This window comes from Anopheles ziemanni, chromosome 3, assembly GCF_943734765.1.
Source record: "Anopheles ziemanni chromosome 3, idAnoZiCoDA_A2_x.2, whole genome shotgun sequence".
Taxonomy (NCBI): domain Eukaryota; kingdom Metazoa; phylum Arthropoda; class Insecta; order Diptera; family Culicidae; genus Anopheles; species Anopheles ziemanni.
Genome location: NC_080706.1, coordinates 19474601 through 19486228, shown reverse-complemented (window position 1 = coordinate 19486228; position 11628 = coordinate 19474601). Strand labels below are relative to the sequence as shown.

Genomic DNA, 11628 nt, shown 5'->3' with positions numbered 1-11628 from the left:
TTACCTATGGGAGCATATACTACCTGTGTATGGAAACATTTTATTTGAGTTTTCCAAAGAGATGTGAAACATAAACATACGTTTTTTTCAACAACCAGTAACAAAAAAGCTATCTGATAACAATTCTAATCGTATTTCCCTTTATTCAAGAGTAGACCTTGACACTATTTCAAAGCAATTTATGGCCATTGGTATTGATACCGCTGGAACTGTAAACAAGACTGGATGTTGTCCCAGCGTAACATCCTAAGCAGAAACCCCGTTCGGCAGAACAAAACGAAACAAACTGGATTTTATAAAATATTTTCATTTTTTTATTCTCCTCTTCGAACTCATACATAAGACATGCTCCAAATTAGCATATTAGCAGCGGGTAAAGTTTTCCTAAAACCCATACCACTGCGGGGTGGTTCCTCCTCTTCTTCAAACTATCACAATACTTACTGTAGGAATATGATTAGCCTAGCGCTCCTAACACGGTTTAATACAAAATATCTACACACAAATCCTCCTAGCATCTTGACGGTTTGTCTCTTGGTCCCTCTCTTGAACTGTGTCTTTCACTGTGCGGCGATGGTCAATAAACCACCGCCGAGGCAATATGATCGACCGGTAATCTCAACGTTTTAACTTAAATATTACTGTGTCTTGGGTTTGTCATCAGTGCACGTCCATTTACATCTTCTGAACACGGTCCTTCAGCTGCTCCAGCTCGGTGGCAATCTCCTTCGGCAGGTCATGGGGCACCTGGTTGTCGTAGTACTGCTTGATCTCTTCCACCTCCCGCAGCCAGAAGTCCTTCGGGATCGAGAAGAGTTCGCGCTCGTTCACCGGACTGCTCAGCCCATCGAGGTTCAGGGCACCCTCGGTCGGGACGCGACCGATCGGTGTATCCCGGTAGCAGTCGGCATCATCGATGCGGTGCAGGATCCATTCGAGCACGCGGCTGTTCTCGCCGAATCCGGGCCACAGGAACTTGCCGTTCGCGTCCTTGCGGAACCAGTTGACGTGGAAGATCTTGGGCGCGTGGCCACCGGCGGCACCGGCGCGCTGCTCCATGCTCAGCCAGTGCTTCAGGTAGTCACCGAAGTTGTAACCAAAGAACGGTCGCATCGCAAACGGATCGTTCATGATGGCCTTGCCTTTGTGTTCGGCAGCAGCCGTGCTTTCACTGCGCATGGCGGATCCGATGAAGACACCGTGGGCCCAGGAGTTGGCCTCGTACACCAGCGGAACGCCCTGCGGACGACGACCGCCGAAGAGGATGGCCGAGATTGGCACACCTTCCGAGTCTTCCCATGCCGGATCGATGATCGGGCACTGGGCGGCAGGGGCACAGAAGCGGGAGTTGGGATGTGCGGCCGGTGTTTTCGATTCACCCAGCTTCCACGGATTGCCCAGCCAGTCGGTGATCTGTACGTCGGGAGACACCTCCTTCTCCATGCCCTCCCAGAACACACCACCGTCCGAGGTGGACGCCACGTTGGTGAAGATCGTATCCTTGTAGATGGTGTCCATCGCGTTGGGGTTGGTCTCAGTCGAGGTGCCGGGTGCAACTCCAAAGAAGCCGTTCTCCGGGTTGATCGCTCGCAGCTGACCCTTGGAGTCGAACTTCATCCAGGCAATGTCGTCGCCGACGCACTCGATCTTGTAGCCGGGCAGGGTTGGGTTCATCATGGCGAGATTCGTTTTACCGCAGGCGGACGGGAAGGCGGCCGCAATGTACTTCTTCACACCGTTCGGGTCGGTGATGCCGAGGATCAGCATGTGCTCCGCCAGCCAACCTTCCCGCTGGGCGATGGTGCTGCCGATGCGCAGTGCAAAGCACTTCTTGCCGAGCAGCGAGTTGCCACCGTAGCCGGAACCGTACGAAACGATTTCGTTGTTGGCGGGTTTGTGCAGGATGATGGTACGCTCTGGGTCGCAGGGCCACGATGGCACCGCGATCTTACCGCTGGCCGGAGTACCGACGGAATGCAGACACTTGATGAAATCCTGTAAGAGTACGAAAGGAGGAGGAGCAAACACACATCATGAGTACCGGTCACCAGAGCACAGACAGTTCCTACGAAGTTAGAGAACTACGGCGTTGAAACCTACCGAGTTGTCCGCAAGCTTGTCCAGCACCTCCGAGCCCATGCGGGTCATGATACGCATGGAGGAAACGACGTACGCCGAGTCGGTGATCTCGATACCAATCTTCGACAGGGGCGACGAGATCGGACCCATCGAGAATGGCACCACAAACATCGTGCGTCCCTTCATGCAGCCCGGAAACCGGGCCATGATCGCTCGCTCGTAGTCCGCCGGCGAGATCCAGTTGCCCAACGAGCCGGTCACTCCCTCCTTCGGGGTCGGGATCGCCTGCTCCCGTCGCTCGGTGCAGATGAACGTCTTCGACTCGACGCGGGCCACATCGGCCGGATTGGTGTGTGCCAGCCAGCAGTTGTCGTACTTCGGCAGCGGCTTGATCGTGCCCTGGCTGTGCAGGGTCTTCAGCAGCGTATTGCTTTCACTTTCGCTGCCGTCGACGATGTGGATCCGGTCCGGTTGGCACATGGCGGCCGATTCCTCCACGAAGCGGCGCACCTTGTCCGACAGCTGGGTCACCTCACCATTGACGACCGGGAACCCACGGAGATGGTTGTACAGATTCTTCGGCAGCGTCTTCAGCTTCGGGCTGCATCCCAGAGTGGTCGGGAGCCTGAGTAGAGCGAATAGTTTGACCATTGCGAATTGGCAGGAAGCGGGTTGGCCAGGCGCAAAACGGAAAGAAAGCGTAACGAGGTTAGAGTTGGTCCTTGATCGACGTCGGGTAATGCTTCCAACAGAACACTGCACTCGAACACACTATGCTCATTGGAACTGGGACAGCGATAGAGAGCGAGAGAACTCCAAAAAGGGCTTGGAAAAAGGTTTGTAAGCTTGTGTTGTGATCGAGGTGATCTTAGAAAGGGCTCGTTGCACGATTGTAACTGAACACGCTGTGACCAGCTGCACGGCTTATATACATATATTGCCCGCGATGTTATCAACGTTTCGGTCCTACGTAGCAGGCAACAAACACCAGAGCCCACCGTGACGTCGGTCATCCGGGAGGGGTATTATCGAAAACAGATGACTTAGGCCAGCAGGCTGGAGGGTCTGCTTCGGCGCAGGCAACAAACTTCACGGTGACGGGCAAATACAAATTCCGCTCAGTCAAAGTTCAAAGGTTTTCCCTAACGCTCAAGGGCACGTCTGGGAGAAGCTCAAACCTGCCGGGACCTGGCTGCTGATAATTGCCTTATCGCGGCCGAAAATCGACCTGCAGCTCGCTGGCGCACACACCCCCGAGCAGAAGGAATTCAAGGAGCCAGGCTGATAAAGGTGCCCTTCTGAATGCTTGTGACGGGAAGCTTGCCCGAACACAACATTCAGGGGGAGTGGTTTTGGACAAAATATCGTTCCGAAGTGCAAGTACCGAAGGGAGAAGCAAACCCAATACGGGGTAAAGGGAATGGGTAATACTTACGGCGTGTACTGTTCGATGAGTTGAGGCATTTTGTTTGTATATTATAGCTGATACGGTAACTCAAAAACAACAATTTTTAACAATCGCAAGGAAACAAGCTCACCAACACAAAACACTGCGGTAAACTGGGTAGGATTTGTTTTTATCAAACTGGACTGGTTGTTTTGTTGCTTTACAAAGAAAGCGTTGTTTTTCTCTACTGCAAATCAGACGGACTTGCTTACGGAAGCGCAAATTTTGTTTTCAAACGATTGAACTTTTTCTTTATGCTCGATGGCACTGGGTGATCCTCGCAGGATTGGAAAACTAGCTTGTTTTCATCTTCTGAATTGGATTGGTTCTGGTGAACTGATGCTGTTACCTACCGAGCGGGCCTTCTTATATTCGCATCGTTCGCACGCGCTCCTCGGGTCCGGGTAGGAGGCGGGTCGGTTTCGGGAGCTTGAGGTAGGAGAAAGGTTTCGGTGATGGTAGGTTGGCCTCCGCAAGAGCGATACACGGCCACCACGGGTCCACTCTGCAACGGGGGTGAAAGAGATGGGCAGTTCTGGGCAAAAATAGAACCTCCCAGACCCGGCCCGACCCTGCCCGCCTTTCTTTGCCCCGTACCGGTTGCTCCCTTTGGAGACCTGTTGCCAACCCACGGCCCGAGTCGATAAGGGTGTCGAGCACAGTTGTTGGGCCCGAAACTGTACATGTTCGTAGACCCGGTGGGGGAAGAGGGAGCGAGTGCCGGCTCATGGAAAGGCCGGAGGGGACGCGAAAGCGAGAGGATCGCTTGGCCGCAGCTGATTGGCGCGAGCATTGGAGGCATGTATGCGGACATGCTCGCACCTATACATTGGCCCCACACTGGGGATGACGTTGCATAGTTCCTTCGCGATGCCAGCATCGTGCCTCCCGTGCCACATGGTGGAGGGAGTTTGTTTTGATGCATGACGTCATGGATCCTATCGCGACGTATACTACCACCGGTCCACAGTCTATCGCCGTCTTGTTTCTGTGCCATCGGACACATTCGCTCAAACTCTTCAGCGCTCTTCCAGCGCTGCGGAAATACCAACCATTCAACCCTCCGCTTCCATCTAGTCTTATCGTATTCGGAACACTCTTGTGGCACGCTGTTTCCATATGACCGACCTTTGGCAGATGACCGGAGGGTAAAGGATACCGTATGTCAACTTCAAAACTTCAAAATGGCTTGTAGTTTGAATATGTTTTCATAACAGCTCTCTGGAACATTATTTACGACAGGGCTGGCACCCCATCGTGACCGGATGTCGCCGAGGATCAAAACACGGGAGGGCTCGACCTTTTCTCCTACGTGACCGTAACGGTCGAAAACAGGAAGCGACGGCGTGCGTACGATTTGGCTTCCAGCTCGCTACGGATAGGTTTGTTGTTTTTCCATCTCATACTGGCCATGTGCTGGCTCACTCGAACCAACTCGAACTCGCTCGATTGTTGCATGCCACACCACACGTCCTATGTTGGCCCTCCATCGGCCCGGCTGTAACCGGTTTGATCCACCCGAAAGGGGAGTGTGTCTGTTACAAACACCCTCGACTGCTCCATTACAGCATGTGCCGCCAACGCAGCTCTAGACCGGCCCAAGGTTCCAAGTACGGCGAGTCCGTCGGGTTAACTGCGCTTTGGCAGAGGCGGATGCTGGCATGCGCCAAAATGCTGATGCTGGACCTAGTCTGACGGGGCAGTTCAGGGACAGGGGCGCCTATGTTTGGTCTAGCGTGTGGCGGGGACTATCGGTGAATCGTGAGTGTTTGTTATGATGCAACTGATGATCATCGCGATCGGTGTAGAAGGTTCGTTTTGTGACAGTTGATGCTATGATTAGAAAGCAAGCGGCAAACGTTCCTCAGATTCTAGTGAAGTTGTTTTCCCAATTGTTTAGCTTCTGTTCATCATATTCTAAGAAGTACAGATATAATGACAGATTTTATGCTACAAGTATATGAATAGTACTGTACTGTGGGGATCGTTGTTCATAGTTGATCATACATCACATATAGCACTGTTTTTAAACTACAATGAAAAGTCTCAAAATAAAAACATTTGTTTTCGTTTAACTTATTCAAAAAAATTCCTACCAATAAGTGTTCTCGAAACCAACGAAATAATAATGTATATAAGCAATTTACATGATCAGGTAGAAGCCTAAAAACCTGAATAACGGAAAGACAAATGTTTGTTCTTCAGGAAGTTGAAGTTTTTACATGAGTCCAAACGATATAATGAGGTTGAAATTGTTTAATCCTATTAATACGTATTGTATTCGCTATGCAAAGGCATACAAATCATCTGTCGTTGACAGTTTCAGATAGGGTTCATTTTCAGCCGTTTGCTAATGCACACAATGTAAAGAACAATGTAAAGAAGAAGTTTTGTCTGTCGTACCTGGTCCAAAAAAAGGAGACTATTCTGTATGTACCTACGTCCAAATTTACCAGTTTTAAGGCGTAACGGTACTTTTCCATTATTTTTGCCTTTGGACAGTGTGTTTGAGATTTCTAGGGCAATAGTTAAGAGTAAATTTTGCCGCCAATAACCGTTGAGATGGTACGCTTCGAAGATGCCCCGATTGAAGATAGTAGGAAAAGGAAAGAAATCAACAAGGACGGCGATATCGTGAGGGAGATAGCATGCAAAGAAAAAGATGGAGGGAAGATAGAGAGATGAAAACGGTGCAGGAGAAGGATGGAAAGATGGCATCTTAACAGTGGAAATTTCCATCTTCAATCCTCACGGATGGCTGATGTAGGATTGATTGGAGTTCTTGCTGATTGTAGCCGTTGGAACCAGACGTTGAAGGCCTAAATATTCGACATGGAAAAAACTTAACCATAACCGGACATTTCTGGACTGAATCATGGGACAAACTGTAGATTCTTGGATAAACTAACATCTGCTCTAGTAAATAAGAAGCAGTTTTTTGTTTTGACAATATTTGAGGAGAGTTTGCGGATATCTAACTAAAACTCAGGAGATTCCTAAGCCACGCAAATCTTTTCAATCTATTGTTGAACAGATGCTCATGATTGAACCTGACGTATTGAAGAAACAATCTTCTCTATGTCAAAGCTATGTGTTTGTTGCAGAATTCCATCACGAACGGAACCCATGGCAACACCGATCCTCTTGACGGACCAAAACAAAGCTCATCCTCATTACCCACGCCCGATTATCGGCTGCCATCGGCGGATCAACCTCTCGCAGTGGCCCCGGGACAGCGGGCCGCTGGTATCAACATCCGAGTGGTTATCACCTGAAGCGACGGGGCTGAGGGTTGCCTGTGAGGAGAAGAGAAGCAGAGAGAACTAGGTCTTATGGCAAGGCCCGGGCGGAGTTTTCTGGGTGAAGAACTTCTCCCGTGCAGCAGGAAGGAAACGACAGTTCGGGCAAGTCATCCACCCGGCCGAGTTGACGATAGGCATTGCCGAAATGGGGCTCGCGAATCAGCTCATTTCAAAACAAACCACCCGCCCTACTCCCCTACGTCGCCGCTCTTGAACCGGTCAGGGGCGAGAGTTGACCAACCTTTTCGAGGCCTTCGCTGTTGTTTACGGATCTGGTCCCGAAATCGGGGGGCTCCCATTACGGACCAGACGAGCCCTTCGCGTGTAGCGTGATGTCGATCCCTGATAGGCGGCGGCTTATCAGGTGGAGTTCTCGGTTGTAAAGTTCAGGACCGGCATCGAAATTAAACGAATAATAAACACAAACAACCCATCCCGGGCGACCGTTTGGCGAGCAGGCATCATAGCCAACGACGAGATAGCTCCTATAGCCGGCAAATAAACGCCAAAGACATCGGCGCCGGTTGGCAACAGCGACTTAAAATACGCGAACCGTTGATGCACGATGAGACAAGCGATGCGTATGAAATTGGAACCTGGCGAATGGACCAAAACAAAAATGACATTGACCGGTGGCGGGAAACAGGTTCCGCAACCTGTTTTTATGTCGGGCTGCAGGCAAGTTTGAGGAAGAGATTGAAGCGAGCAAATGTAGGTTTTTTGATGCCCAACTCGATCATTATGCGGGCCACGCTGGCTTCCAAGAGGATCGCTATCACGCCATTGGTCCGTTCCTAAAACAGGTGACTTTGGGGCTTCATGCGAGATTGGTTAAAATTTTAAAGCAACAAGTTTGTTTTGTTTTTCTTCCTAACGATCGCATTTTTGTTGATAGGTTTTGCAGCATAAATCAAAATCAGCGTCTCTTAAAGTCATCATATGTCGTTTGGAACTGTTCCAACGTTTTGCTACCACATTTTTACTGATAAGTGTTTGTAAAAATGGTACGGTTGACTCCTTTTACACGTCCACCTCCGTGTTATGCATGGGTGGAACACAAACATATGTAAATTAGCGGTTAATTTAAAACTTTCAGCTCAGGCTCAGGCTTCAATGGGCCTGAACAACCTGTATTCCGTAACATACTATTAGTGCCCGGTGTTTAAATGACCAACATTCATAGTCGTTTCAACTGAAAGGTTTGATCCTGGATTTCATCTCAGTTATTTTAATCTAGGGGTTTTAGAGAAATAACATTTTGTATTTCGTTTGTAAATTTTGTGTTTTGCACATCAACTACAGTCTCAGATAGGAATGATACAAATAGGAGAGAGAAGAATATTTTAACTTAGGTACGAGGAATGACCATTAGTTGCTGTATTGAATGATGATTTCAAATAATTGTTGAGAAGAATTCCATATAAATATTAACATTTACAAATTTTCCGTTCTCTCTCGTTCAATAGTCTAAACCGCTTGTTGTGCAAGTCCCTGTTGCTGAACCCAATGAACATGATCATTCTTTCTACCTTTTCCTTCGCCTTCTGACATAAAGACCTTGACTGTTTTATTCCACGCCATGCTCCACGCATTGAAATTCCCCCCGAAGAGAGTGACGCAAGAGTGCATTTAGTTTTACATCAGTCTCCGGATGAAACATCCGATGCTTTCGGGTTCTTTGGATTTAACCAGCACCCTGTGGACTTTTTCTTCGAAATAAAACCGCCGTGGCTCGGTGTTACTGCTTTCAATTTTTAAATGTAGGACTTTGTTCCCCCGTTCCAGCGTGCAACTAACAACACATGATTGGTAAATGGACCCGACAATGTCGTTTCTAATTCGAGGGCAACTCTGGGCCCGGTGGTTTACATGCGCTAGTTTCTAGCGGTACCAGTTGTTCGAGGGTACACACATGGACCAATTCCAGCTCGAACCGGCTGAGGCCGTTTGGTAGAGGCATGCTATAGGCGCAGCTTGTTTGTACTTTGATCTGTGCTGTGCTGCTGTCCGTTACTCCCCCTTTTAGAGGCATGGATGCTAAACGCCACGCTAATGTAACACCCCAGGCAGGTTCCGGCGCGATCGTTCAAGGCCTCGCCACTTGATCGGCTTTGTTGACTTCGCTGCTCGCATCTGGAAGGAATGGTAGAGTCGCTTGGGGTTTGCATGTTCAACATGGGACTAAATATCCGAAATCTTCGTGTGATAGACTTGAGGATGTCTTCAGCGTACGGTGCTAAATGACATCGCTAATTTGGACGTGCCCCTCGGACGCTCGATTCAGCCCCTCGATGCCGCAGCTGCCAGCAGACACTCTGAAGGTGTGTGTCATTCACACATAACGCCGCTGTCGGGGAAGATTATGGCGCCGATAATGCCAGCGCGATTTCCTCGGAACATACAACTTCCCGACGCCGAGCTCACTGTTGCCAGGCGCGCTAAAAATGACACTCGAAAGTACGCGCCGTATGCGAACGGGCATCTTGCAGGGTGGCAGCCTGCCTTGGGGTAGATGCCAGCGAGGGCTGGATGCCACGCTTCACCCCGTACGAGTGTGTGGCTGCTCTGCCGGATCGCGAAACAGCTGATAGCGCTCGCTTGGCTTGGTTTGTTTTGAGGTCGACATTCAATCGTCTGCGATTGTGCTTCTAGGGGTGGGGCGTAAAGGGAGGAACGGGTGGAAGCGTAAGGGGTTGAACAACATTAAAAAAACCGGCCACCCTACTGCCCGGCAATCTTGGAGGCTTGGCCCGCCAGCAACAGTCCGTGATTGGTCGATTCAACCCAGGGTCGTTCGGTTCTGTTTCTGCCCGCGGCTGACGCAAGCCACCGCCGGCGTTCGTCAGCTTCGAAATGCCTTCAAACAAACTCCCTCACACACACACACGCTACCCCTCCCTATTTGTCGCTCGTTAACTGGCAATGCTTCTCTCGTTCTCTTCCTCCTCATACAGACGAAAATACCCGCGTGTCACCCTTCCGCGCGTCGATCCTCCCTGGCGCGATCAACGCCTGCTTGCCGTACCGGACTTTCTTGTTCGCGAGCGTGTTTGTTATTGTTTTGATGCGCCATCGGTGGAGCAGAGGAGCGTCTTGGAAGACGGTTCAGAGGGTGCAGATGGGAGAGGATCTTTTTTATACTACACACACTTTCCACAATGACCGCCAGTGTGTGCAGATCGCGAAAGTATCACATGACAACACGGATGGTGTTCTACGGTTGCTCGCAGGGTGCGTCAACATGTTGACTAGAGGATGATGTTGTTATTATGCTCGTTAGTTCTTAAATGAAATAAAACTCTTTAATGAGACGCACCGCGGACGTGGATGTTTGTGGCCGTATGTGCCCTCTGCGTGGAAGATCTTGCGTCTGATATTTTCGGGCATTCGGACTCGAAAAATCAGGTGACATCCGTCCGCCAACAATGCGTTGCTTGGTATAATTAGAAACCGAGAGGAAGATCAAAAAACCGCATGAACGCAAGATTGGTTCTTCTTATTTCTTCTAAACGAACGAAGGAAAAATATGCTACCGATGGGTGATGTAATTCATTTCTCTTGTTTCTCAGCAGTTAACAAGTAGTCTGTAAAACAAACTCCAGCGGACTTCTTACTTCCACATTGCAAACAAAATGTGTTTACTCAGCTCCCCTTCGAGGGCGTTCTGCACGAGCCAACCGTCTTCGTTCGGTTGGAAAACAAAAAATATGTTGTTGCCGTCGAGGGTTGATCGGCAAAAAAGGAATTCCTTGTCGGCTGCAATTACCAGGGTCAAATGGTTTGTTTTGGCCAAAGAAAATGCATCGTCCGTCGGCCGGTCGAAGTAAACAGACGCTGTTCGAGAAACTATCGTTATCGGTCGTAGTTTGTTTGTTGGGTGGGTTGCCTCCGAGTGGGTTCCCTTTTCCTTCCCCTTATCGCTTTTTTGTTCGAGTTTTGTTGTGCTTAAGGGCGAGGGAAAACATCTGCCTCCACCGATGGCGATCGCCGATCGAGCCTCAGCTTGAACCCGTACTTGATCCCGGATGGAATTTGCCGTTTGCAGAACAACGGGGGAAAACAGCCGTGGTGGGACATGGATGTTTACGCGGTAACAAACAGGCGTCGGTGAAGTGGCACTACTCACCCTGGGAAGGGGTACCCGGTTTACTAGTAGTGGCCCGGAATGCTTCGCGTGGCTTTAGGAGAAAATATTTAAAGGATTCCCTAATCGGCTTCACACTTGAGGCACGTTTCCCGAAGGTCTTCGATGATGCCGGGCAATCCCTGGAGCTAATTGAAATCGTGTGCAGTGTCTAAGTCACCAGATGGCTTAGCAATAGTTATTGCCGTATTAAAACCAGGGCACATGGGGCAAATCCGTGCCTTTCATTTCGAGAGGGTGTTGTTGATTAATGACTGTTGTTGTTTTCCTAGTATGATCTTTGTTGTCACCCTTAGGTGCAGCAAGGGGAAGTGTTTCCAGCATGAAGTAATCCTCGGAAAAAAACTAAACAAAACCGAAGTCAACTTGCATGTCTATTTATGGCTGCGGTAAATATCGTGTCAATGCACAGGTGGTGAAGTGAATAGTTTTGATATATTGACAGCGAAATGTCGCAGATGAAATATTTATTGGAATCTTGTTGCTGTTTTTAAGGCTTTTTTCATCAGTTATGTGCTATTTTCTTTGTTATTACATAAAATAACAAGTCTAAAAAAGTATTAACGTTTTAAAGCTTGTTCGTGAGTTCGAATAGAACAACGAGAAAATGAATTGAATACAGTTGAACGATCAGTTGAATGAACATGTTTGTTTTG

General features: G+C 49.2%; 1 protein-coding gene across 1 annotated transcript; it reads right to left on the bottom strand.

Moving 5' to 3' along the window:
* Positions 1-306: 306 nt before the first annotated feature.
* LOC131286139 (phosphoenolpyruvate carboxykinase [GTP]) lies at positions 307-3543 on the bottom strand. The gene is made up of 3 exons (XM_058315030.1): positions 3515-3543; positions 2101-2704; positions 307-1995 (listed from the first exon to the last, which is right to left on the bottom strand). Exons 1-3 carry the CDS (start codon positions 3541-3543, stop codon positions 676-678), a joined length of 1953 nt encoding a protein of 650 aa, XP_058171013.1. The 3' UTR covers positions 307-675.
* Between the last annotated feature and the right edge of the window lie 8085 nt (positions 3544-11628).

Bases quoted from the DNA above. Each gene is read 5' to 3' on its own strand.
- LOC131286139 (XM_058315030.1), bottom strand. From the start codon at position 3,543: ATGCCTCAACTCATCGAACAGTACACGCC. The intron at 2,705-3,514 runs GTAAGTATTACC...CGCTCTACTCAG, and splicing joins CTCATCGAACAGTACACGCC to GCTCCCGACCACTCTGGGAT. The intron at 1,996-2,100 runs GTAGGTTTCAAC...GTACTCTTACAG, and splicing joins ACAAGCTTGCGGACAACTCG to GATTTCATCAAGTGTCTGCA.